The 27,921-nt window shown below is 35.9% G+C and overlaps 3 protein-coding genes across 4 annotated transcripts in view; 1 reads left to right on the plus strand and 2 right to left on the minus strand.

Annotated features, from left to right (window-relative positions):
• Positions 1-4,094: 4,094 nt before the first annotated feature.
• On the minus strand, positions 4,095-5,406 carry LOC110995752 (cyclin-Q). Its single transcript, XM_022263063.2, has 2 exons — positions 4,615-5,406; positions 4,095-4,259 (listed from the first exon to the last, which is right to left on the minus strand). Exons 1-2 carry the CDS (start codon positions 5,278-5,280, stop codon positions 4,170-4,172), a joined length of 756 nt encoding a protein of 251 aa, XP_022118755.1. The 5' UTR covers positions 5,281-5,406; the 3' UTR covers positions 4,095-4,169.
• A 661-nt stretch (positions 5,407-6,067) lies between these two features.
• Positions 6,068-27,921, minus strand: part of LOC110995785 (guanine nucleotide-binding protein G(o) subunit alpha) — a 32,119-nt gene continuing 10,265 nt past the window's right edge. The window contains exons 4-8 of one of the 2 annotated variants that reach the window (XM_022263106.2): positions 22,736-22,896; positions 8,884-9,012; positions 8,355-8,484; positions 8,038-8,191; positions 6,068-7,771 (exon numbers count right to left, since the gene is read on the minus strand). In XM_022263106.2, the coding sequence (XP_022118798.1) occupies positions 7,584-7,771; positions 8,038-8,191; positions 8,355-8,484; positions 8,884-9,012; positions 22,736-22,896 (762 nt within the window). In that variant the 3' untranslated portion in view covers positions 6,068-7,583. The remainder of the gene's footprint in view (positions 7,772-8,037; positions 8,192-8,354; positions 8,485-8,883; positions 9,013-22,735; positions 22,897-27,921) is intronic. The other variant, XM_022263105.2, reaches the window with a different exon arrangement.
• LOC110995784 (probable cytochrome P450 49a1) lies at positions 18,063-22,450 on the plus strand. Its single transcript, XM_022263103.2, has 7 exons — positions 18,063-18,445; positions 18,511-18,627; positions 19,270-19,346; positions 19,416-19,890; positions 21,177-21,255; positions 21,618-21,869; positions 22,141-22,450. Exons 1-7 carry the CDS (start codon positions 18,105-18,107, stop codon positions 22,255-22,257), a joined length of 1,458 nt encoding a protein of 485 aa, XP_022118795.2. The 5' UTR covers positions 18,063-18,104; the 3' UTR covers positions 22,258-22,450.

Genomic DNA, 27,921 nt, shown 5'->3' on the forward strand with positions numbered 1-27,921 from the left:
AACTTATTTAGTTAAAATAAAAATTAGATTGCGAAAACATAATATCAGGTTCCACTGGGTATTAAATGCTTAGACAGTGCAACGTAAGGCTGAGTGAGCACGTGTAATTCCAGTTCCTGATGAAATATGTATCTCCAGAATCGCCTTTTACTTGCCTAGAAATTTCAGGGATTAATATAATCGTAATACTACCTACATATATGGAAATAGTAGTACGTATGTTATAAAATTCTATCCTTGGATGAATTGAATATACTAGCTGCATAGACCTCTTCGTGTGAAGACTGAAAAAAGTTAGGCCTGCAGATGTCAGGTTTAATGCTAGCTGCTCATTATGCTTGGAGTTGTTTTCAAAATCTTAATACGTGAATTTTGGTGCCTTTACGTAATAGTTAAGTGGAATGTCTGTCTTATAGTACCAATAATAGTTGTTCATAGATCCTATGTTAGATCCTAACTTCTTTTGTAGATTTAGTGGCAGGACTGGTTGAGCTCCTGTTGGATAATACAATGATGCTTTTCTTTGATCTTATAATCTGGTTTCATGTAACAAAGAAACCCTAAATTCATTCGGACATTGTCTCTGTGTACCTAGTCATTTCAAGAAATGGAATATTTTAACTTTACGGTTCTTATAGGTCTTAGGTAAGGAATTCAATATTGCTATTTTCCTGTCTAAATTAATGTTCTGATTTTATTATTTCATAAAATTTCGTAAAATCAATGTTAAATTCACGATTCAAATATAAATTTCTTCATTTATGTAATATATATGCTTAATTTCATCGAAATCTCTTACAACTTCCCTACCAACAATACTAAACTAAATATATATTCCAACGTTAGATATAACTAAAATATGGAAAAAGTAAAATACTTGAAGATCACAGAAATACGAAATGAAAATCATTTAGTATCAGTATTATCATTAATATTATTAAGTAATAATAAAAGATTCAAATTAAGACTGAACGAAAATATAAAACCTCTTAAAAAAGCAAAGACACCATGAGAAGATAAGTTTGATTTTCAAATAACGACAACTATTGTTGAAACGGACAAAGCGATTAATTTTAGTTTTAATTTCAAATATTTGGATTTTTTAATCCTCCGGATATGGCCTACCTAATTAAATTGTAAACAAAAATCAGTGTATACAATGGATTAATATACAAAACAACTTAAATTGCATAACAAATACCTATTAAAATCCCAAGATGGTGTCAAGTTATTCATTCCGTCAGCATCGAATTACACGGGTTAGCAATGCGTCTGAAACAGCTTATGACATTGTTACAGGAAAAATTAAGAGAACGGTGCCTAAAAAGAAAACGACATTACCTATATCTATCGAGCTCTTGTTCGGCGAAAAATAAAAAGGCAATCGTTGACAGGCGTTTGTAGCAAATAAGATTTCAGAAATTCAACAAAACTTTACCCCCTGCACATTGAAAACATGAAATTTCGGCTTATAATCCCGCTCACGTCATTTCAACAATCATGAACTTTGGTAAATCGGGTTAACAACTATACGAATAATGAAAAATCAAGAAGTATTTTTCGAAGAATTAAAAATACTTCATAATAAATACAATTTGTGGAAAAGCCGTAAAATATCAACTTTAAACCTATTTACAGATAGTGATGGTGTTTTAAGGATTGGAGGCAAACAAGTAATTCAAATAGAAAATATCCAATATATTTGCCATATGATCGCGCGCGTTTGAATTGCTTAAAATATTCTGAAACATCACTACATATTATAAAACAAAGTCGCTTTCTCTGTCCCTATGTCCCTTTGTATGCTTAAATCTTTGAAACTACGCAACGGATTTTAATGCGCAAGTTTTTTTAAATAGATAGAGTGATTCAAGAGGAAGGTTTATATGTATAATAACATCCATTAAATAGTGGAGAAGTACTGTTATTTTTGAGGTTTCTATTGTGATGTCGTAAATAATTACATTTTTTCCGCTTACATTGCAAACGCAGGCTGAACCCTACGAGTTTTATCAAAATAATGCACTAAGTATTGTACACATTGAAAAGGTCTACAGAAAAGTCCGTGATGGTATATGTCTATCTCTTATGGATAACCCACATTTTTATATACAACGTTCACATATTTTCTGTAGTGTATTTAGTATCAGCATTGCACCCGTGCGAAGCCAGGGCGGGTCGCTAGTTCTATATAAAAAATAAAATAAAAAAATACGTTTATTTTGGAACATAGGATCATGACGGTATCACTTATTCCACGTCATTAAATTCGAGCCTGTTGGCATCCCTACTCATCGGCAAAGAAGACAAAGGGTGTTGGCCGAGAGAAAAAGCCGGCGTAAAAAACTCTCGGTACTCTTTTAAAAAAAAAAGCAAATCATCAAACAATTCTACAATATTTAAAACAAATATAGCAAATTAATTAGAAGTAACCTGCCCAGCACTAGTCCCAGGCTCTTTTAGTAAGTCACTAACTTTATAGTAAGCCTTTTTGCGCAGCTTTTCTTTAATACATTTCTAAAATTTAAAGCAACGACGGTGTTTCGAAAGTTGGGATTATTCCGATCGCCAAGAATGATACAATTACATCCTTTAAGTCACACAAGTAATAAAGAGTAGACGTCACAAATCATGTTAACGACTTGACGACAGAACTTTTAAGCTGCGCTTCGTAACCCGTTAATCAGTACTGCAGTACTGATTAAATACGACATTATCATAAGGATAATGTTATGTTATATTTTTACCTTCGCGTCAATGGTAGTTTTCCAATTACAGAGCATAATGCGACTCAGTGGCGCACAATGCCGAATTATGCTGAAGCTTAATTGGAACGTGAATTAGTTTTCAAATGCATCAGCAGAGTGCTAAGTACAGTGTTGGATTTTTTTTTAATGATTTCTTAATAAATTATACACTTTTTAATTGAATCATCTTATCCAAAAAAATTATATTGATGACGATGATTTATCGAATGCTCCGAGCATTTGTGCCATTATAATTATATTTCTTAGCAGTTTGAAATAACTTTGATTATTTCCAAAATCTACGACTTTCGTACTTATACTACTATTACTAACGATATTTTCGATCAATGCCAACTTAAAGAAAAAAACACTTGTCAATTTTCTGTCACTGAGTTGGTATTGATTGCGAGTATCACGCGAGATTCGAGAATCGATTGTGCAAAGCGTTGCTGTAGTTGGAACATTCAACGTTGAGCATTATGCCGCATAATGCGCTCTAGTGCTGTAATTGGAAAACGACCTATAGGTGTAATATTTAAGTGTTGTTTAATAAAAATAAATTAATTGCTTGCTTTGCTTTGTCTTATTCATTTGTCAATGAAATACGTTTATTTGGAACATAGGATCATGATGGTATCACTTCCTCTAAAAGTGGCGTGGAGTCGCACGTCTAAGCTCTCAATTATCAATCATAATTTGAAACTGGTCTAAACCTGGTCCTACATCTAGGACTAAATCCGAAGATTAGTACCTACTTATGTAGGTCTCACTATCGCATTTGTTTACTAGTCTGGTGCAACTTAAAAGCTCACATTCCAATAGCTGGCAAACAGTATGCCTAATATAAACTGCTATAACTGAAATAACAAAAGCTACCAAAGATTGAAATTTCAAACTATATGAATGTACTTTGATGCATACTTAAAATTACCTCTCAAGTAAATTAAAACTTAAGGGCTTTCAATCAATATTTAAGAGTATCTGAAGTTGATGGGGAAACATTGTATAGGAGTTTTACTGGCACTGCCCTGTATCCTGACTAAGATTAAATAGCTATAGGTACTTAATAGGGCTCAGAATGCCAATCGAGTTCAGAGTCCTCGTGGAATAGATTACTTTCAAATTCTGAAACTACCTAAAGCTTAGTATTTCTTGTCAACAAAATTTTGTGACATATTTGTTTCTTTATTTATATTTAAATTTCTATGTTAAAACCTATTCTAGAGTTCCATGATTGCTTAGAGTGGAAAATTTGGAATATGAACTGGTTATTTTGATTGAATATGTAAAATAGTTGAATTGGAAAGTATATATGCTGCTTAATGATAATAATGAAACTTACAGAAGTACAAATACAAGATAAATTTATTATCTTCATTTAATAAAAATTACTTAACCATATCTATAATTAAAGCTACATAGCTAAATAGTTTCAGGCTCTCTGCTATAGACTTGCATAATTTTCTCCATTAATTCCCAATTCTTTTCTTTTTGGAGATCTTTTGTAAATACCTGAAACAAATTTTATATAAATTAGCTAAGTAGCTGTAAAGCCTACAACTTGACAAATTGAATTCATACTAGGCAACAGGTTTTTTTTTAATATTATATAGGGTTGATGAAAACAAAGATATAACATCTCATACAATGATTATTCTTAAATATTTTTCGTCAAATACCTGAACATATCTAATAAAAAAAAATAATAGTGTGTAATAACTTCTTGAATATTTAGCATGATAAAGTAACACATTCAGATTTGAGTATTGGTTGTTAACGAAAAACTTGTGACTAGGCTAACTGACAGCATGCTTACAGACACTGCTTGTCCTAAATAATATTATTTTAATGTAATTTGAATACTTACAGAGTACCAAGCCGCATCATCATCTAACGTAGATGCTAGAGGTACTGAAACACCGAGAACATGGAGCGCCAATGTCAAACAAGCAACAGCTATATGTGGTGCTCTATAATCTAATATGAGCGGTGAATGATGGAAGTCTTGTAAGAAGGCCATTGCAGTACGAGCAACTGGGGCAGTTCGCCACTGAGATGTCGGAAACCACTCTTGTAATGAACGCAAATAATGTAATAGATACTTATGCGGTGATGGCGTTTCTAAATTGAAACCAAGTAAACGTAATACTAAGAGCTCCGCTTGAGCGACGGCGCCTCTCCATGACCAATACTCATCACCTAATTCCATAGGTCCTGCACCCCGATTAATTGAATTATACGCTACATTAACAGCATCTCTTGGTCTAACTGGCTCATCCCGCGACTTTCCAGCAACGCATAAACATGCTGTGCATATTACGTAGCAATCATAGTCATTCTTGTCGGCTTCCTTAAAGAACTTATGGTAAAAAATTGCTGCTGTAGCAATAGTTGCAGGCTGCAATCCCAATTTTATGCCACACTCAAATACAAAATTGGTCGCCAAGCTGTGCCCTGTTGCATTTCTATAATCCGGCAAACGTTTTTCACGCCTGTTATTTTGCAATGCCATAACATCAATCACGTCCTTCATTATAGTCAAGCGTATATTAAATTAATTAAAATGGAAAAGTATTAATATTAAGTACTATTTAGTTATTATTGTTTTGCGGCATCAAATTGGTTAACCAAAGACAATCAAGCATCACCTATGACAGGAAATCATTAAAATAATTAGGCCTTGACAACTGACTTTTCATAGACTGTAGATCACTACAGAGTGTACAAGTAACCCGCGTACAGATGATACTGTCAACCATACTAGTATTATTGTTGACCTAATATGTACTAGTATTATACTACTCTACCGCTGGCGCGACCAGATGGGAGTGACTTTAGCATACGCATCATCACGTGATCAATTTTGTTTAGTTCAATTTGGCTAGCCTAGTCAAGACAGCTGGCGGTCTTTTTCATACAAATTTAGTTTTCGACATACACTACTGTTATGCTGTCTTGACTAGACCACCCATGCCTGTCAAATAGCTATTTTACTCAAACCCCAGAAACAGTCGTTAATTTCTATAATTTTTTCTCCAAAGTTATCGAAATTATTTATTTCAAAAATATGTGTATGACAAGACGGTGTTCACTTCGTGCATTTGATTTTAAGAGTGTTCAGATATTCAATATCTATTAAATGAAACTGCTATTCAATCCAACTCTACTCAAAATAGTAATCAACATGTGTGTTATATACACACACAGTTGGCACACATTTAGATTCGGGATAGGACAATTAAATAAAACAAGCATAAATATTTGAACATAAAAATTAGAATATAATCATTTTCAGTAATTATTTAAAATTATACACTTAAAGTACATTTATAGTAAATTCAATAAAAAATACCAGTGCAGATGAGATACAAAAGAGAAAATATTGTTTTAATTACATCGTTGGTTAAATACATCGCTCTCAATAAATGCATTACAAAACACAATTTGAAAAATAAACTAACAATAAAGTCACTCGATATAGAAAAATAAAGATAAGATTGAATCACATTCAAAAATTACCCGCTAGTGACTAAAACTTTTATTTCTTTAAACATTTGTTCGACTCGAGCCGCTCGGCCTCGTCGCTTCTCCACTTCTCCACGTCTCCAGCCGAAGGCCGAAGCCCGCGGCTCTCGCGTGCGCCAAGTTCATGTCGACCAAATCTAAAGACTCTCGCCGAATGCCAGTCCTTCAAACGTATAGGAATATCAACTTTGGCAAAAATGAACAAGCGATTGCCGAAACGCATTCGCCAGATTTGAGCTTCGACAGCGGAGTGAGGAGCCTTACAAATAAAAGTTTGGAGCGATGGAACAGCGGCAGCTCATTCGCTCGGGCGAAGAGAGACGGCGCTCGACGTCAACTGCGCTAATGGTTATTACTTCGCTCTCCCGACACACATCGTTACATAACAGTAAAAAACCTACCTAGCAACAAGCGAGCCGACGCTCGTCCGCGGACCGCTCGACCGATTTGAACGAACGGCGACCGGATCAACGAAAAATAGTCAGCCGTCAGGAGCGATCGGTGATCGGTGATCGGTTGAATGAATCGAAAGCATCGGAAATCTTTGGTTCGGCAGAGGGAGGGAGCGGTCCGCGCGCTTCCTTCGAGCGACCGCTCTCCGCGCGACGCGTCGACGCGGTGCGAACGAACCGCTCGACTACGACGACGGCGAAGGTTACTCTAATTGCATTATTATTATTAATTAAGGTTTATCCGTACGGTTACTGTCCTAACGCTTAAAGTAAGATTTCTTTATTATCGATAATAAATTATGTTAAATAGTATATATAACGGAGCCGGCGCCGACCCGCGAGCGGAGACAGCTCTACATGCGCGTCTCGCTCGCCCGGCTCCGCCAAACTCGCCTCCGACGCGCGGACCTCGTTCACAGTTGTTCGCAGAGCGACATAGGGAAAACACGAACACGAAAGAAACGCGAGACACCGTAAAGTTTATAAAAAATAAATATCTCAGGAGAGGAACGGTCAATGGAATGATAGTAGGCCTCTCGCCGATCGGCGCCGCCTCGGTCCCTTCGGGGACGGGCCGCGAGACGACGAGCTCGAGGGCGTCCGACCCGACCGACGCGTCCGGCACCCGAACCGAACCGGTAGAACCGAACTCTGGACGCGCCGAAGGGCCGCGGCGGCGCATCTCGACACGAACGGAAAACGACGAACGAATACGGAGGAGCGGCGCGGGAAACCCTTCCGAAGCGGAAAAACAATCGAAAGAAAACTACATCGCCGAAAGAAACGAGACCTTCGGAGAGTTTCGCGACGCCGTCGCGGCGCCGGACGCGCCCGGAGGACGCCGGGACGCCGGACGAGCCTAGTAGAGGCCGCAGCCGCGGAGGTTGTTGGCGATGATGACGTCGGTGACGGCGTCGAACACGAACTGGATGTTGTTGGTGTCGGTGGCGCATGTCATGTGGCAGTAGATCTCCTTCGTGGTGGACTTGTTCTTGGCCTCGAACTGCGCCTGGATGTAGGCGGCCGCCTCGCCGTACTCCTGGGCACCTGCGACGTTGCGATTGACAAAAACATACATACATACATATCGGCAAACACTTTTTCATATTTTTCGTTTTCTCAGAAATGAAGCGATCGTAACGATAAGTTTCCTGTTTCGGATTAAGAGCAATTAAACACGCAAACCACATTAATAATGATTGAGTAATTGCGTGAGTTCGTGAATGCTGCATTCTAGTATTGGAATAATAAAAATAAGTCATTAGAGAAGAGTGAGAGAGAGAGATACGGTTATAGAATGTTATAATCCTCACCCGTGTACTCCGGGAAGCAGATGGTGAGAGGCGATTTGCGGATCTTCTCCTCGAAGAGATCCTTCTTGTTGAGGAAGAGGATGATGCTGGTGTCGGTGAACCACTTGTTGTTGCAGATCGAATCGAACAGTTTCAGACTCTCTTGCATACGGTTCTGGAATCGCACGCATCGAACGTAAACAAACATCTTTCTTATTAAATTAGAATAGTTTAAGATTCTGTTAGTGTGTTCCCTTTATCAGGCCCGAAATAAATATATCCCTTATATTCTGGAGAACCTTACCGATTTTATTTGTAAGAGTATTTAAAAGAATTACCGTTGTCTCATCTTCGTGCAACACCTGGTCGTACTCGGACATGGCGACACAGAATATGATCGCGGTCACGTCCTCGAAGCAATGGATCCATTTCTTCCGTTCCGACCGTTGACCACCCACATCGAACAATCTGAAAAGTTAAGTTTGAACAATTAAGACCTAGAATAAGTACATAGTAGGGCGTGGCTCGCTATATACCATGCGCAGTGGCGAAGAGAACTTGGAGAAACTGATCGTGGTTGGTAACACAGATGGCAAAAGATTACGTGGCCTTTTACCAACCAGATGACCGATCAAGTGAAACACTTATTGTCTTCAAAACGTTCACTATCATAAGAGAAGCGCTGGACAGAAGCCGATGGAAACAGATTATCCGCTACAAATGTTTCCTTCACGAAGCTCACATGTGAGCTGAAGAGAGATCAGCTAAGCTGGTACTATCACAACAGTGATCACAATCTATCTTATGTCATCTATTAAGCGAGAGACACTTAGAATGTTAAAGACTAAAAAGAGATGGAATACTTACTTAAAGTTAAGGTTTTTGAAGGAGAAGTGAACTTCTACGATTCCGGTGGTTTTGACTCTGGTTCTTAAGATATCCTGCTCCGTGGGCTGGTAATCCCTGGCGCCTAACCGATCCAGATCATCCAAGAAACTGTAAACGAACATATTGTATTTCTTATTATTATATATCTCGCTATATAACGTAAATTTCTACCACAGCCTCCAAGACATTTTTGTCTGAAGTCCATTGAAATTGTTTTAAATGGGTAAGTTTAATGTATTTAATACAATACAATAAACCTTATCCGTGTAACTGTATTTTTGCACAGTACTTAATGTAGACAAAGGAAATGCGACATAGTTAACAAATATGTTTCGAGTCTATATATGTTTACGAAAATTGTCCCAAGCGATCATTTATATGCAAGTGCCATGGCCGAAACTGAAACATGAATATTCATTGCTGTGCAAAAATTACAAGAAATACCGCCCACGTTGGTCAGACTCCAGCTAAGAGTCAACGAATCTTTCTTTAAACTATCACAACTAATAGGCATTTTACATTTTTCGTTGCAGTCCTCCAGCAACAATAGATACATAGAGATAAGGGAGGGGGTCGACGAGCAAGGGGGCGCTTAGAGATTAGTGCTAACCACTGCCCGCTGTCTACTTAGAGAGGAGCGTACCACTGTGAAACTCGAAATTATTCATGCAAAATTTGTATAGTTGCCTTGGCTAGGAATTTCGTGCCCTACTCTGTCTTTCAATATCTCTATAAGACCCAGTTTTAACTCTTCAGTGCAATATATGTAATAAATAAAATTTTTAACTTTACCAAGCTCGTTTTACACAAAGCTGCTGCGACCAGTGCTCACTTACAGTTAAGAATCCTGGACGCGTTAGCAAGTAAGACGAGCATGATCTCCTAATTTGCGAGCGATTTGATGATGAATCTTATTTCCTAACAGTCCCAATAAATTCTTGGCCAATTGTATCAAAGCAACGAGCCGCGCAATTAGCATAATCGAGGTTTAGTCACGATACAATACTTTATATGAATGTACGTGGCGCATTCTTTGGTTCTCGGTTTAATTATCCATAATGGGATGCTACGGTCGATTTATACACAATCCAGTTTAGAAACTCGGCTTTACCATGTGTGACCGATATAGCGAAACGAGCTATCGTTACATTGGTTTATACCCGTATTTGGTAAATTATATAAATGAAATATGGGTACAATATATCAACTTTGATATTTACAGATCGACGCTCATACGGTAAAGGAAAATATAGTGAAAGAGCCGGCGTGCCTTAGACCCACAAACTCGACGTGTGTCAGGCAAAGGCTGCTATTACCATGATTGACAGATATCATGGACCAGATACAGGGATCTGAGACCCAGGCATAACAAGGTTGTAGCGGCACTGATTATAATTATTAGCACATTAATAAGAATCTTGGTCGTCGAGAACGTAACTAAAAAGCGTCCTCCACATCGCCGGCCTAATTTTATCTTCGTTTAAGTATTAATAAATTCGTTGTGCAATTTTAAATCACGAGTTGAACTATTTTTACTCGTCCAACATTCCGGCTCATATTCAAATCGAATCAGGATACTCTCCAAGAAACGGTACAAAAGCCATAATTTGATTGTCCGATCGACTCACTATTAGACGCCAATTATGAAGGACATTTTGTCCTTGCAAATTCTTGGCGTTCAGAGCAAGAACGGAGTAAATGTCCTTTAATAATATTAATTTGCTTTCGTTCGTAAACTTCTATCTATTACTCCACACATACATTTTTTGTGTATTGAATCTAGTTAAATTAAAATACGACAAAAAATGACTGACATTTCGATATGATTTACATCAATCAACTCATCGCGTACGTCTAATAGTCAGCAATTATCACGAGAATTTCAAACAATTAAATCATTGTAAAAGTGTAAAAATCATTGATCATTAGAATTGTTCGCTAGCTACAATGCATAGCAATCGAGTGGGCGAGGGTGACGACGGTACATACATATTAACGAGGTACTGCATGCTATGCGAATAGGGTTGGCAGTGGATAGAAAATTACAGGTATAGGGAAACTTCTTTAGGCGCAAGAGGGAAAAAAAATTACGGAACGTCACGAAGATGTGCAGCGTTTTTGTCAAAAAAAAAGGGAGAGAGTGTTTTTTTTTAATCCCGTTGGTTTATTGTTAAATTATTAAATAGGCCGAAATAACAGTAAGCATATATATATATATATATATAATCTTTTAGATTCGGATCCGATAGACCCAACAAGCATAAAGAACGAAAAGCTGTATTTGCCATATTGTGATGTGATGACGCAATAATGACACAAAACATGCGGCTAACATTAAAATAATAATTTAACTAATATTGTATAGAATAAAAAAACTCTGTTCCTATATTTGGAATGGGCAGCCCTAAATGTACATAAATACTGTCGGCTCTACATTCGTTATAACGAATCTATCCCAATGACATGGGGTCACGGAATTCAGACGGTGATTCACGATATCATCATCTCGCAAAGTATATTAATTCAAGGAAAAACGCACGATGAAACATCATATTTTTGAATTATAAACAAATAAATAGCCGACCTAATTTATGAAGAAAACGAATAGTTGTGCTATTTTTTTGTATATCTTAGAAAACGACGCATAAACAATATCATCAAATTGTAAGAAATTCTCTCAAACCGTGTCCAAAATCTACATAAGTATATACAATCTCAAACAAGAATCAAGTAAAATGGTGATTTTCACGAGACCCGCTCTAGATTACATTGCAGATTGTCTGCGCAAGCCAGCCTATATTTGAATATCGTGTAATACTCAGACACGGTAGCACTGTTACTGGCGACCTGAATGAAAAACGATTTCCGCAGCACGGAAGCCTTTTTGTTCGACGAATAGTTAGTCGCTATTCAACCGAACGATTCATGATAATATTTCCATTCTATTACTTTTTAAAGTACACGAGACGGTTTTTAAACATGTCAATACCCTTTTTGCCTGACACAACGTTGTTGGGTATCGGATCCGCTTCGCATAATTGTTATTCGATGAAAAAAAATATTATATAAACCCATGACTTCAAGAATAATAATCGTAGCCACTTGACAAAACGCTACTCACATATAAACTTTTTTATTAAACGTATAAGACATCTTTATTTAATCTTATTATGGTCGGAGGTGAAGAAATTAAACTACCATATCTATAAACTAATATAATTTTTATTTATTTACAAAATATGTCGAAACGATAAGCGTTAGTTAAACGTGCTTGAACTAATTAAGCTGCATTTCCGATCAAAACTACCCTTTTAAAGTTGATACTCGAGATACCGATGCGATGGCAGTTCGCCAACAGATTAATGCCACTCTGGTTTCATAATGAAGCCTAACATTGGTATTACGCCAACCTGTTCGTGAACATGCTTGTTGATTCAGACGCCAGGTTTTCGATACTTTTATTTAGCTTCACTGTATTTACCTTATTCCAAAATCGAAATATATAGTATAGCGGTACTTAAGTATTGTATTCGAATTGTGATAAACTCTCTTGCAAAAAACGGTTCTGGTAACGCGTGGAAGCAAGAAGTTGTTTAGATTAGCCAGCTCGAAGTCTTGATATGAATCTAACGGAGCTATTTGAAATCTAAAAAGTCGCCTAAGATGAGTGCAACCTGCTCCACAAAACATGAGAAAAAGAGATATTGCAGAAGAACGGCCAAGTATTCCTCAAAATTGTATTGAATACATCGTGGACAGCATGCCCAGAAGAATTCTAACAGAGACTTTAGCAAGAGGTGGTCTTAGGTTTTTACATTTAAACATAATTTTTTTTACAAAAGAGTTATACTATATAATATATCGACATTACTACGACACATTATTAGATTGTCATTCTTTTAAATAAATATCAAATCACAAGAAACGCTTATTTATTTCGTTCATCCGTAACTAATTTCAGTTCGGAATCGATGTAATAAATAAAATGTCTAAATTTAAAAGCATAAAAAGTGAAAAGTGCAAGCGTCGAGTGTAGGTTCAATGTCAGTCGGCTTGGAAGCCTGCCAGGAGGGCTTTCTTATCATGAAAGTGCTGTGAAGATGGAAACGTGCTTGCTTAATGGCTATAGCATTGTTTGTTACATTTCCGCCCAGTTTACGGGTTTTAATTGAGCGCAGCGTTTACAGAGTTACTTTTAACTGAATCATTTTATACCATTTTGGTTAACTATTTACTCGAGTAGTTTATGATATATATTTGTCGCATCCAAGAAGTGCAATGAGAAATTGTTTATCCATTGATTAAGTATATATAACCTACTGCTTAATTCAAAAAATGCAAGGATACTAGACCAATTATAAATGATAAAGAATTTAATTTGGATGATACAACTGTATTATTTGGAAACCAAAACTTCAGTGGTCCCCTCACATTAACGGATTGGCGAAGAGACTTAGTTCTGCAGCTTACGCGGTGAAGATTTGCTCACTAACTGATGTCGATACAACTGGAAATAAACTTTACTTTACTGGAAATAAAAATAAATAAATAAATAAAAACTTAACTTGTTTATTTTAGTTACTTTCACAGCTTAATGACTTATGGCTTATACGTCGTAGAATAAGTGATACCTGTATCTGATATCCCTAATTAAATATTTTTTTTTAAATAAACTACTATTTAATGACAAGATATTTGATTTATAAGACAAAACCACTATCTCTATCTAAAAAACTACACTGGACTAATCTGGAAACCTACATCAGAAGACACATGCACGGTAAAAGATAATATAAAAAACTTCATGTAAAAATTGTATTGTAAACTAAATTTAGTATTAGATAACACATATAAACCTGCTTAACCCGAGAAATCTGTCCCCATAATATAAGATAAGAACATTTCCTAAATGAAGAATATTTTCTGAGGGGCGTGAGCTTGGATTCTTTTCAGACTTCGAATCCTTATAATACTCGTAGGGTTACGAGTAACAAACAATACGCAATTTGTAGTTCTCTTATAGAAATATAGTAAAGTCACCATCGTAACGTAATCCTTATTAGGATAAGAAGGTTTCCTCATTGTCTAAACATGTTATCATCCTGAGTCACACTAAATAGGACACGGATCTGACTTATTTCTGCTTTTGTTTCAATGATATACAGTTGACAAGTGGAAGAGTCCAATTAATATGGAGGTCCAGAAAGCGCATGTGCCTGTTTTAGATTGACCAGGTTAGATACGTATGTAGAATGTGTCGTTAAATTATATTTTTGTGACATTTGAAATGGCAGCAAGTGTTCGAAGTATGATCAATAAATTAGTTCCGAGAAGGCACTGTATGCGGAAAGGCATGACCACTGCGTAGTTTTTAATATTAAAATACTGACGTCATGATCAGTTTGATTCGATAACCGCCCAAAACATAGGGCAGATACATTGTCTGTCAACCGACTAAAAGCCACTGTTGAAAGATGATGATTAAATTGTATGTCTGTGTAGTAAAAAAACTAAAATATTCTCTAGGTAAAACGATTCGTCACAGATGTTCTTCTCAAATAATAACTATGAATACCAATTATACTTTTGGTACTAAAAATAGAAAAACCCTTTATCAAATAAAAATGAAGACCTATGAATATTCTTTAAAAAATTATAGAGGAATTTGATCACAACCAATGCCAATACATTAATGCGAAACGAATCGCTTTGCGTCAGAGAAATCTAACTCAAATCTTTAACACATTCATTTGGAAAGTACATTGTCGTGATACACTTGATATTGCTGAATCAATAATTTCCCACACAACTAGTATATATGTTATATATACTTTTTGTCTATAGTGCAAAAAGACAAATAAATTTCTCTTTAGCTTTTAAAATAGAAATTGATATGACTTAATTTTCCTATAATTCGTTTTACAACTATTGGTCATTTATTATCTTCAAACTTTACGAGGCATTTTCAAAGTTTCCTTTGCGTAATAATGGAGTTTTACATATATAGAACACACAGAAACATTCAAGAGAAGTTGGGGTTATATGATAAACAGCTAACAGAATAGAATTATTTACATATTGGGTACTTTCGTTTTGAGTACACAAATTTTAATTGCAGGTTTCATCGTCTCCATGAAACGAGTTTAAACAGCTCTTCACTGTTCTTCCTCAAAACAGAGCACTCTACGTGTTTACGCTCGAAGAACAAGTGTTTTAAACATTAATTAAAACTCCCATAATAACATGTGATTTTTCTACTAAGGAAATATTTTCATACTCATCAGCCAACTCTTAAATTCAATTTGTGTCTAACACGCAAGTCGCAAGTACGCAAGTCAGGATTTCTACAAAAAAAAAATTAAACCTATGTGGAAAATGAGCTTTCTTATTGGCATACATAATGTAAAATACGTTTGACACCAGTTTGTATTTATTGTTTGCAACCTAACCCAATAAACAGGGCATTATCGGAATAATTTCATTTAATACTGTTTTCATAAATCGTACATGGGGGAGTATCGCAAAAATCAGGCCGGGACGGGCGTAGCGGTATGAAAACGTAAGCTTGTGACGCGGCGGCGCGGCGCTGGTATTGATCCGTCACGCGCGCAGTACCTGTTGCCGAGCTGAAATATTCCCTGCAAACTTATTGGACGGAATTCTGCATTTGAATTTGGAACCTACTTTGTTAATAGCGTGCGTCACGATATACCTACGCACGTAGAATAACTTTAAGCCTAATCACGTTTAGGCTTAACTACGCATAATTAAACATAAGAATCATCTAGCATAGAGTATTCGTCTTATTCTTTTTCTTTAATCGGCATGTCTGAGCCATTCCAAATTCTTTAGCCCTTATCTTAAAAGATTAGTAGTAGTAACATCACAAAAAAAAGAAAGAAAAAAACACGACCGACAAACGATCTTCGTAAATCTGTCGCCACCAGCTCTTTTTTGGCTCGACTTTAATGGATTGTGGATGCATAACCCGTGTCTTCAACACACCCATTCATCTTCTATTCGAATGTATAATAGTTACACTATATGGTAGGTTATAATTTCTATATTGAATAATACGCGATTTATTTATAAACTTTTAGTTTGATTGCTAGGTATTTCTTAGATTCACACAAAAAGTGCATTGGAGAGTTTACATAATATTATCAGTATGTATAAACGTAGCGTGTCGCAATACGTACGACGGTAAGTAGCAATTTTCCAGTAGTTTGAACACAATCGATGCTTGAGAAATCTACTTGGATTGTTATTAAACTGGCGTAATAATATGTAACATTGCTGATGCATAGTTTTATAAATATTCAGATCCACAGCCTACTGTAACTCCTTTTTAGGTTTGGTTCTCAGATTTCTGTATCTATTTCATGATCAATCTAATTTGCAAGTGATCAGCCTTCTTCAACACACGCCATAGATTTTTGGGTCTAAGGCAAGCCGGTTTCCTCACGATGTTCTCCTTCACAGGTCGAGCGAATGTTTAATGCACAAGTAAGTCCATTGTTGCACAGCCGGGGAAGAACCTACGACCTCCAGAATAAGAGTCGAATGCTGACTCCACTAAGTTCTAACATCGGCATATTAAAAAAAAATCTTTGTTCTGCTAGTAGCCAGTTTCACTTCTCATACAAATGATATACAACTAACAATTATAGTTTATTGAAACAATGAATTTAAGCGATTCTGATAAGACTATTTGCTACAGACTATAACTAAGATTATATATCGAATCGTTATCATGACACGACACTTGTGATAATCATATTCTCACTGCGTTCAAAAGGAAATTTCTTAAGCAATAATGCGTAATTAGTATCAAAGCCGAGTCTGGCTCCAACCATGCTACAAAGGGCTCCTTGTGGATTGCAACAGCATCCGTCGACCGCATTTAAACTCGAAGCAAATCAACAAGATCACACTATCGTGTTTCCAAACCCGCGTGTCATTTAATGGAGTGTTAAAATGAAACTCATTTTACCCAACTCCCATTCGCATGTTTCAGGACACCATGTTCAAAGGTGTAAATTGCTGAATAGTCATGCATATAAGTTTAGTAATACAGAAACATGCGTGACAATACATCTTATACGTGTTAAATTGATCTGTAATATTACCTAATAAATGATATAGGAAATGTTGTGTGATTGCGGAATACGAACAGTAGTTCAGAACCACCGGACGAACCAATCGCGAGCACAGCTCCCACTTATCGAGGGACCCGTTAATTGAACATCTGTGACATCACCTATATCAATTGCTTATGGTGACTATTTGCAGCTTGCGTACGTCGAAATTCTCATACAATTAACATTTGTCCCCATTCGTCCCCGAAACGACGCATTATGAAATCATGACAAGGGGTTTTCTTACTATTAACGCCCAGACGCTAAAGAAATTTCACCACACTATACGCAACATACGAAGCCATGATTCAATATTTACTAACAATAACTTATTGTATCTCTTCTTGGACCGGTGCCCGAAAGACACCTCTTATAAAACTAGACAGAGCACAGCGTACTTTACTCAAAGTCATTTAATTTAAACCATTCAGGTACCCTACATTCGATCTTTATGCAGAATGCGACGTCTTAACAATCAGACAACTATACATTAAAAATACAATTATCTAACAACACCAAAAATTTATTTATGATGAGGCCATCGCAAGTAGACGTACATAGTCTATACAGGCCTCATGTTGTACAATAAGCTTAAAATCCTGAATATTTAGCCCCTTAATACCTACGAATGTAAGATAAAACTAGAAGAATGGCAAAAACTCGGGAAGGAACTAGCGTTTAAGATACAGGCTAGGCCTAGTTGAAACGCTAGTGCTCATAGATGTATATTATGTAAAAGGTTAACCACACTGAATATTGTATATAAAATGTAATGTTTGTTTTGAGTTAAATAAAGCAGTTTTTTTATTTATTTTAATAACATTAAGACCAATTACGTCACGCAATTAATACGCCTCGTTTAAAGAGTATCACTTATTCTGTATACAGTAAAACTCGAACAGCAAAGAGAAAAACTCGGAATATGGGCTGCGTTCTACATGACAAGGCAGTTTAAAATCGCGTCGTATTGTATTACGAAATAGCTGAAAACGTAACATGACCGCCCCACTGCGACCGACAGCCATCTCCAGGGGCTGAAGCACCATTAGTATCGTTATCGCGATGGGCAACGCGCGGCGTTTCGCGATGATACCTGGACCCAAGCCCTTGCCTATTGTAGGCAACACTTGGCGCTTTGCCATCGGTCAAAAGCCTTGGCGGACAAAGTCGTTGGACGCTACGTTGTGGAGACTGCGCGAGTTGGCCGGTGTAGGTGGAGTCGCTAAAGTGGCGAAGTTATTTGGACATCCCGACTTGGTATTTCCGTTTAGTGCCGATGAGACCGAGAAAATATATCGGCGCGAAGACTCCTTGCCACATAGAGCGGTAGCGCCCTGTCTCAGGCACTATAAACAGGAATTGAGAAAGGAATTTTTCGGTGAAGAGCCAGGTTTAATTGGCGTGTAAGTGAGCTTCTTACTATTGTATGCTTAACCACCAAAATAATAACGTCAACTATTTGTTTTAGTCATGGAATGCCTTGGTCAAAGTTTCGCTCCAAAGTGTCAAAGGCGCTTGCGTCACCGGAGGCAGCAAGATCTTCTGTTCCGTGCTTAGATTATGTTGCAGAAGACTTTGTAAAAAAGTGAGTAATCTACATATCTCTTGTCTAATGTAAGCTTTGTTCACAAAGAAAACTTTTTATAATTCAAGAGTAGAAATACGAAATATAGCGGGGCTTATAAAGTTTCGATAGCAATCGATTCAATATATAGCTATTCAATTTCAAAACTTGAAAGGCTTACAAGATAGCATTCAAATGAAATAGCGATACTCAAGTGGCAACTGTTAATACTTAGAGTCTATACGAAGTGCAGAATCTCGGTTTAATGACCACATCCGCTTTAACAACGATTCCGTCTGCGCGTTTGTTTGCACTCTGCTCTCTTCTGACTCATTGCGGAAAACAACAATCTCGTTCAATGAAACAGTGGTATTCCGATTGAGTGTCTCTACGCAAATTTTTATACACACTACTTATCAAATCAGTATGTGTTGGCTTCAGCGCGCGACTCTCATACCTGAGATCGTAATTTCGGGTCCCGACTTTGAAGGAAATAGACGCATAAAGTCGAAGGACTTGTCAGGCACACGAAGCATACATCTGAAGCCCACAGCACCATCTTAATCCACCAAGACATAAAAATTGGGACACTAACAACTAAAAACTGGTATTACTTTAGTGTCTTATAGAGGTGACCAATAGCTGACATTAGTCTTCTTGCAGGATGGATAGAATGTTAGGAGAAAATCAAGAACTACCAAAAGATTATCTCACGGAACTCTACAAATGGGCGCTTGAATGTAAGAATTTTGAGTAATTCTTTTATTTACTTAATGTATTTCATAAATAATCGAAATTAATATTTATAGCCGTTGGAGCTTGGGCGCTGGGAACAAGGCTGGGCTGTTTAAACAATGATGATGAGGCCGCGAGGGAAATAATAAACAGCATCCATGGTTTCTTCCACAGCGTGCCCGAATTAGAACTCTCGGCTCCCTTATGGAGGCTCTACTCTACCCCAGCCTACAAAACCTACGTCCACGCGTTAGATTCCTTCAGAGAACTTTGTTTAAAGAGACTGACTGATAAAGGGATATGCGCTAACATTGCTAAATCGTCCGGCGAAAAAGTCGCGACCATATTGGCCTTGGATTTACTTTTAGTAGGAGTCGATACGACTGCGGCGGCCGCGGCAAGCACTATCTACTTGCTGGCTAAGAACGAGAGGGTACAAATGAGACTGCAGACTGAATTGGATAACAACCTTCCAGTTGGGCGTGTCATGCACAGCAAGGATTTAGACCAGATGCCATATCTACGAGCATGTCTGAAAGAAGCTTTAAGGTAGGTTGAAGGCAGGCTTGGAAAATATGCTTTTATGCTTAGTAATTGCAGTTTAAAAAATTACACTATTAACTTGAGAACATGCATTATATTTGCCTATTTCCCTAACACTGTTTCAATGTCATTATCCCTTTGATAAAATCCAGTATTTACTTTGTACATTTTTCCGTGATTCTGCGACCAAAGCGAGTGTAATATAAGCAAGTTTCACTGCGCAAAAGCAAACTACATATACGGTCTTCAGCTCATCTTATGTTTTATTCAGTGACCACGACGGTATCGCATTGCAGAATTTCTGCTATTTACTTTGAATTCAAAGAGACTGATCAAAGATTTTCAACATCTTAAATTCTAACATACTGTGGTTACTTAATTCCTAGAATAAATTAAGAGCCCGCGGTGTATTTCATCACATATTCAAGAAGAACAGTTTATGAGTTTCCTTGTAGAAAGTAATGCCTGGAGCCACTGAGCCGTCTTTGGAACTCCTTTGTTCCTAATTGATCTGGACGTAGATATATTGAATTAATCGAGATTGCTATTTGAATATTTCCACTTGAATCGCGCAGTCAACTAAACTTCCATATTTTGACATACAATTTACAGTCTAGAAACCGAAATGTGAACCGCCATTGCTAATTAAATAGCTGTGTACAGTTATAAGGAAAATAGGATTATAAAGAGGAAATGGTTACTGGTTTTTGAATTGAATATGACTATTCATCGAACTATCCTATCCGAAACTACTGGATCGATTTGAAATATTATCCCTGATCAACATAGGCTATATAATATATATGATAGTACAGACGTGCGAAACACACAGCTAGGATAGTTAAGGATAAGTTTAAGGACGCATTCGATGACTCATTATAACAATTGATAAGCAACAAATAGCAACATAACAACGAGTGCATTCAACATTCAGGAAAAGGCGAATTAACACACAAACACAATTTTTTAAGGATCAAATTATTTTACACTCAAATAGGCATTTCCTTTACAATTAGAGCATACAATCACATAATACTGGCACAACGTGAAAAACTTGTATATTATCTTATGCAATAATTAATACAATGAACTCAAGTGTGATACTGTTATCAGTATAAGAAATGCAAAACTATGATTTATTGTTATTTCATACACAAGTTAAAAGTGCGTTAAGCGTATTTCTAGTTAACATTTCTGTAGGCCCCTATAATTTCAATTATAATTACTTAATAAGCACATTACTCTGTAATTACTTAAAGGTTTTGTTATATTTAACTTATACTTTTTCACAGAATAAAACCAGTAATATTGGGTAACGGGAGATGCATTCAATCGGATGCTGTTATATCAGGATATGAAGTTCCTAAAGGAGTGAGTACAATTGCTTTGATCGGCTTTGAAGAGAGGCTTTTACTCATATTAAACACGCCGTTACATATATAAGAAAAGGGCATTAATCAAAAAGTTTGTAAAAGTCGCTATGTTTTTATAGCACGATCACGAATTGATTATGTCAAATATCGGTGTTATGCTGGTATTTCGTGTCCATAGGAGAAGTTTGTAAATACAAGAAAAAAACTGAAGATAATTATATATGTTTACATTTTGAAATACCTTTATTTAGAAAATCGAAACTAATATTTTATTGAACTGTGTACTAAGCAAGATGTATAACGATCATACTTTCGTAGTATAAGACCATTAAATATTTATTTTCCCATTAAATATTACAGTCGCACGTCGTGTTCCCGCATTACATAATGTCGAACGATGAAAGATACTTTCCTTCGCCCCAAGAATTCATACCAGAGAGGTGGTTAAGGGGTCAATCGATTGACACGACAGATTCCAAAGCAACGACCGTGTGTAAGAGGCAAAAGGAAAAAGGTATTCATCCGTTCGCCTCGCTGCCTTTTGGCTTCGGACGAAGAATGTGTATTGGAAAAAGATTCGCCGAAGCCGAGTTACATATATTGTTAGCCAAGGTGAGACTGATCAAATACACAGTTTATATCAGGCATACAGCCAGCTACACATAGCTTTTTATTATGTAATTTAAGTCTGTATTATATACTAATGTTTCATTCATTAAAATTTTGCAACGAATACAACATCGAAAAAACTTATAAATGTTAAAAATGATGTTATTACACTAAAAATGCGGAATCCCAACATTCCTCTGAAAACTACGAACTCTCTCGAAAGATTTGTATGCAGTAGAACAACAATGAACATGACGAGTGAACCGTTTTGCAGATATTCCACAAATACCAAGTTTCATGGCGACACAGTGAGCTGACGTACAGCGTTACCCCCACCTACATTCCTAACGAACCACTCCAGTTCACGTTGAAGCAAAGGCACAAAGGTTAAATCCACCGTTTAATTAAATCGTTGTCAGACTGATACTAAAATGGAAGATGAACCTGAAAAATTCCCTAAAAAGGATTGCGACAACAACATTTTGCAATTTGTACAGGTGTAGCTTTAATGTATAGTTTGTATTAAACTTTATGTATAATAGATATAATGTTTTAAAAAGTTAAGTAAGATTAATGAAACGTATACAGTGTATGATTGTAATATATGAATTTTTAAATGCAGCTTTTAACAGATGAAAACGCTTTCAACGCTCAATTATTAAAAACTGTAAAACTATACGTTTCAATGTAATAATAAAACGAATATTTGTATAATTTTGCTTTTTGAAAATCTATTAAGATAAACTCTGTAATCTTTAATTTACTGATGTAGTCATTTCAATAAGCTTTTATTTAAGTAAAATAAACATTTTATTGTACCAGACAGATATCCCCATAACTGAAACATATAACTATAGCCTAGTACTTACTATTTAGCTGAATCGTTGAGTTGATACTCGTTAGAACGCCCGAAGCACTCCTGAACACCGGCATCAGCCCAGAGCCTCTTCATGGCAGCCAGCAGTTCCTCGCTGAACGGCTCCGTGTCCTCCATTCGCTGGATGACGTCGAACACCATCTTGCCGTCACTCTGCAAAAAATAAAACAATAGACTATAGCCACATCGTAGAACCGAACAACTCGCTTCGTCGTAGCGACATATTGCCACATGCCAATGTGATTACATTACTGATTTAAATAGAGTGCTGATTCGTCTATTGTCATTTGATGCTGTCAGACTATATCAGTAATAGATTAAATAGGTAGCTTAATATCTACCTGCTGACCGTCTACAATTTAAAAATAAGAATTAAGGATTGGCTTATGAATACTCCTTACGGAGTGTTAGAGATATTTCCGAGCCCTTATAATATTTAGTTACATATTTCACTCACATGCACATGCAAAACAATTAATTACATACATATATTTTATGGAATTTATTAAGTTTGTTATGGAAGAGCAGGGAACTCTGACACAGGTTTTTTTACTGTGTTTCCAAATCATACACATTTTAATTGTTTTTATTTGGGCGTAAACACAATTTGACAGTAAGAGTCGATTGAATTATATTTTTTTAAAGATTTAATTTTTTAATTAATTAATTTAAATTAATAATAAATGTTACATTAGAAAGCCAATGTATTGTATAAATGTATACCTAGCAGTTTGTTCGGAAGCGCGACAAATGCATATAAAAGTAGTTTTTCACCTAATTTTTCTTGGTTATCATTTATTTATGGGCAGTATTGTGTAGTGTTTAAAAATTTGTTATTTTTAATAAAAAGGTCGTCACTTTTCTCGAGACGTGTTTGATGATATATTTGTTTACACCTCTAACGCATCGGTTCTGATTGAAGATCATAATTGACATTTTTAAATACAATTATTGCATTAACCACGACGTAAAATAAAGTGTTTGCACACAACTTGAAACATTACAACTTCTAGTGAAATCTGTTAGGGCCGTCACTCATAGATAAGTTCTGTGCACATGACATTAACTACGCAATGTACAGTCAGCAAAAACAGTAGTCGGCCAATCATTGAACATTTATTGCGCATTGTTTCGTCTGTGTACTCGTAAACTTAACGAAATCTTTCACAAATAAGAATTCATTAAAATTAATTTCATGTAACAGGAGGCTCATCTGATGTTCAGTTATACCGCCGCCCATTGACACTCACATAGAACCCAGATAGCTCACGAGTGCGTTGCCGGCCTTTAATGAATTGGCACGCTGTTTCCCTTCCGCTCAATTGCGGAACGACGGACGTCGAGGTGATACGGATGATATTTTGTGTTCCGCCTTAATTTTGTATAATTTTTAATTGTTTATGAAACTCAGCTCAACTCAGTATTATGCTGCAATAAAGCCGTGTACATTACAATTCCATGTTACTAAAATACAGATGCCCAAAACAAACAATCTACCTAAGCTGTCCACCAATTGTATTCTTACCAATCTGAATAAGAGTCTGACACATCGGTATATGTACCTTTAAAACCTAAAAAAATCCACTCAGAAGCAGTTCACGAACTGCTTCTGAGTGGAGTATTAACGAGTTTAGTACGAGTATTAAATGGGCGATACAAGCTTTTGCTGCTCGTACTTCGGCTCCTGCCATTTATGGCACAGTAGATAACGATAGCAAACATTAACCAAAGGGCGTGTTTATGTCATCCCCGAGCAATAATTAATTAAGGATTCATATCGCAAAGGCTATTTTAATGGCTATAATTACCGTTCAACGATCTTATCAATTTAACCTCAATTGTCGTTTTTTTTAATGGAATATTTTGGTAAATCAAATTCCAAAATATATCTTATATTAATTATCATGAAAACGGCGTTATTTTTTCCAAGTTCTACTAATTTCGTATTACTACACAACCTAACACCACACCTATGACGCGTTATAGGAAATCGCGTTGTATGAGTATTCTCCTAAAACCGTTTTAGGTATAATTCAAAAACTAGGAACACGAATTTAATATCGTAGTTTTTTTTTAAATTCTATAACAACGCAATTGAAAGTGCAAAAGTACACAAAACTAATTATCATCATGACCAATCATAAATTTCACACTACAGAATTATAACTTGAGAAATATCCACGTTATAGGAGCAAAATATCGCGTTATATGGAAGACGATATTACAGTAATTAATACGGTGAGGACTATGGCATTTTTCTAAAATCTTTTGAGTGTTTAACCATGATTATTTCGCTGGAAAAGACTGTGATTGACGTCATGTTTGTTTGCATACATATGAAAATGTTATCGTGTTATCTAGATTATGGCGTGTCCGGCCGAAGGAGAAATTAACAGATTCAATTTTATAAAATATAGACATCGCTGTTTACTTTATACTACATAAATTATAAATATTTCTAATTGAAAATGCTTCACGTCATCTTATTCTTAAAACTTATATACAGTTATATTGTATATATAGACAGTTTATTTGTTACGCCAGGTGGGTCGAGAAAACCCTTACTTGGAATTGCCAAATTGGATGAAAAAAGAGAGGATGCCCGCCAGAAACTTGGAAGCTGAAATAAAAAGCAGAGCGGGCAGTATTAGAAAATTGTCGCGAGGAATAGAGACAAGTGAAAGAATTTGAACATGGACTTAGTGTAATGTAGTACAAAATTAATGTTTTAATATTTATTATGTTAGGTCAATTTTGGAAGTTATTACATCAAATTTGTGAATTGTACTCCAAATTAAATATTCAAGTAGACCGAAAATTTGTCTGAAGAACGATGTATACAATAACGGTTCATCATCAAACGGTTATATGTATAATTAGAATTAGCCATAACAGTGACTTGGCCCACATTTGCAATGACAGGTAGAGGTGCCATTGCTAATAATGCTTAATTGTAACTAGACTTACAGGCTTCGTTTTGTCGTAGGGCAGACGTTTGTAAATCAATACAAACTAAAAATAAATACATTACCTACATTTAAGCTTTGACTTATTAAAGCTATCGCATAACAGAAACAGAACAGCCGAATTAGGTATTACGGATATAATTTTATTGATTTTGTTCCTTACGTAAATGTTATTGTATATATTATGTATTTCACTGTGGCTATATTTTTAGTGTAAATGTTTGTTTTGATATATAAATCATGTTAGCTGTAGTATTATGCATTCATGTCAGTTAGATCATTATAAGTGTTTTAAAATCTTTGTCGGTATGTTAAAAACAGATTTGACGCACAAGACATACTTAGCACCTAGCTAAATCACTTAAGGCATTAATTGTTCAGTTTATCATATTCCAGGCGAAATATAACATATTTGTCTGCCCTTCTGTGGAGTGATTTCTTAATTATTGCATGTCCGACACTGCAGGCGTGAATAACCCTTCTAGAACATTCGCAATAGCACGCTCTACTGGACTCCATATACTCCTATATGCTAATTGTCAGTCCCCCACTCACGACAGCATAATTATTCACAAACATATAGCTTTTTGCAGCCAATAATGTTAAAATTTCATGAAGCGATGTTACATACATCATTATAATTCTCTGCTAAACTTTATATATATTTATTCAATATTTAATTGCACGAGGTACTTATTTATTAAAGTAAACCACAACATACATGATGCTATATCTACAGTATGTCACAAGATATATTTTCTAAAACATGTAACAATTATGGAAAACATAAATGTTACAAAAAACTAACTAACTAAACTTTCTTTTTGCTTTGCATTAGGTATCAGATAGGCACTTAACAATGTTTTTTTTAATTCATAAGCCAACTACCTAATATCAAGCACTGAATAAGTATCGTTTAAAATTCGCTAATTCGAATGTGAGCCACGTCACTTAGTTTGGTTTTTGAAGACAGAATTTGGAAATTCTGCTGAATTCGAACCTTGGGAAGGAATATGGGACGACAATGTTTAATCTTCTGTATTAGACCATTTCATAATTTGTATAAGAAAGTAACGTAATATTATATATCTTTAATAATTTCCATTTTGAATAAAAACGCTCGTGACTAGTATCACGTAAACACTCACGTTAAATTCATCTCCTTTGCGGTTAGATAAGTTATCGTACATCGGGTGCAATGTTTGTCATTCTCACAAGATTGCCGTAGAGGGCAAAGACATCTTAATGTACTTTTTACTAGTTATTCCTTATGGATCAGGGTGCGAACATGATGAAGTCTCACCGCCATCATGGACACTCAATGTCAAAGAGCTCGCTAGTGCGTTGCCGACTTTTTTTTAAATTGGTAAGTATCAAAAGACACGTAAGTCGAATAGGTTCGGTTATAAGATTTTAAGTTTGAAATTACTTAAAACAGTCACTGGTATATTTCTTAATGACAGTAATTTAACATTGTTATCAATGGCAGATACGCTGTGTGAATAAGAAGTTCCAATACCTATATAAAAGATAATAATGTAATTCACGTACAGTATAATGTACTGAACAGTAATAAACGAGCTAACTAAAATCATATTTTATACACTTTTGTATAAAAGTCTAGTATAAGACAGCTAACTTATATTACTATTATTATTGTTATTATTTTAATACTAAGTATTAGTATTAATACATTCTTATTCTTTTTACCGTCTGAGGCGCAAACTAGTTACTTATTGTGGTTTTGACAAAATGACCAGCGCTGAGGAACATTTAGTTTGTCAGCATAATGGTGAGTCAGGGCCAATTACAGCCACAGCACACACGCATTACACACTTAAAACTACACTGTTTTTAAAAAAAATGTTACCTCTCATTATTTATTTTGTGTGTGTTTTCTTCTGACTTCGTAGCGATTCATAAATCCTATTACAACTTGACCAGTGGTAGGGATACCCTTCTGGTTTACTTCCACCAAAATATTTTAACCGTAATATGATGATTAGAACTAGATCAGGAAATTCTAATGTTTTATTTTGTAAGTAGTAGGCCTAATATGTTCATGATGCCTCCCTTGTTAATAGCAAAGCCGTAAAACAATGCCTTTCAATAATTTCACGTATAAACAATATTCAACAACTCAGTTCCGTGAAAAACGCAATAAGAGAAGTCATAATATGATTTTAATGATCTTTTCCCATTCATTATACCA

This window comes from Pieris rapae, chromosome 1, assembly GCF_905147795.1.
Source record: "Pieris rapae chromosome 1, ilPieRapa1.1, whole genome shotgun sequence".
In the NCBI taxonomy this organism is placed as follows: domain Eukaryota; kingdom Metazoa; phylum Arthropoda; class Insecta; order Lepidoptera; family Pieridae; genus Pieris; species Pieris rapae.

Coding starts and splice junctions, on each gene's coding strand:
- LOC110995752 (XM_022263063.2), bottom strand. CDS start 5,280: ATGAAGGACGTGATTGATGTTATGGCATTGCAAAATAACAGGCGTGAA. Junction 4,260..4,614: donor ATGATGCGGCTTGGTACTCT/GTAAGTATTCAA, acceptor AATTTGTTTCAG/GTATTTACAAAAGATCTCCA.
- LOC110995784 (XM_022263103.2), top strand. CDS start 18,105: ATGGGCAACGCGCGGCGTTTCGCGATGATACCTGGACCCAAGCCCTTG. Junction 18,446..18,510: donor GAGCCAGGTTTAATTGGCGT/GTAAGTGAGCTT, acceptor TATTTGTTTTAG/TCATGGAATGCCTTGGTCAA. Junction 18,628..19,269: donor GCAGAAGACTTTGTAAAAAA/GTGAGTAATCTA, acceptor GTCTTCTTGCAG/GATGGATAGAATGTTAGGAG.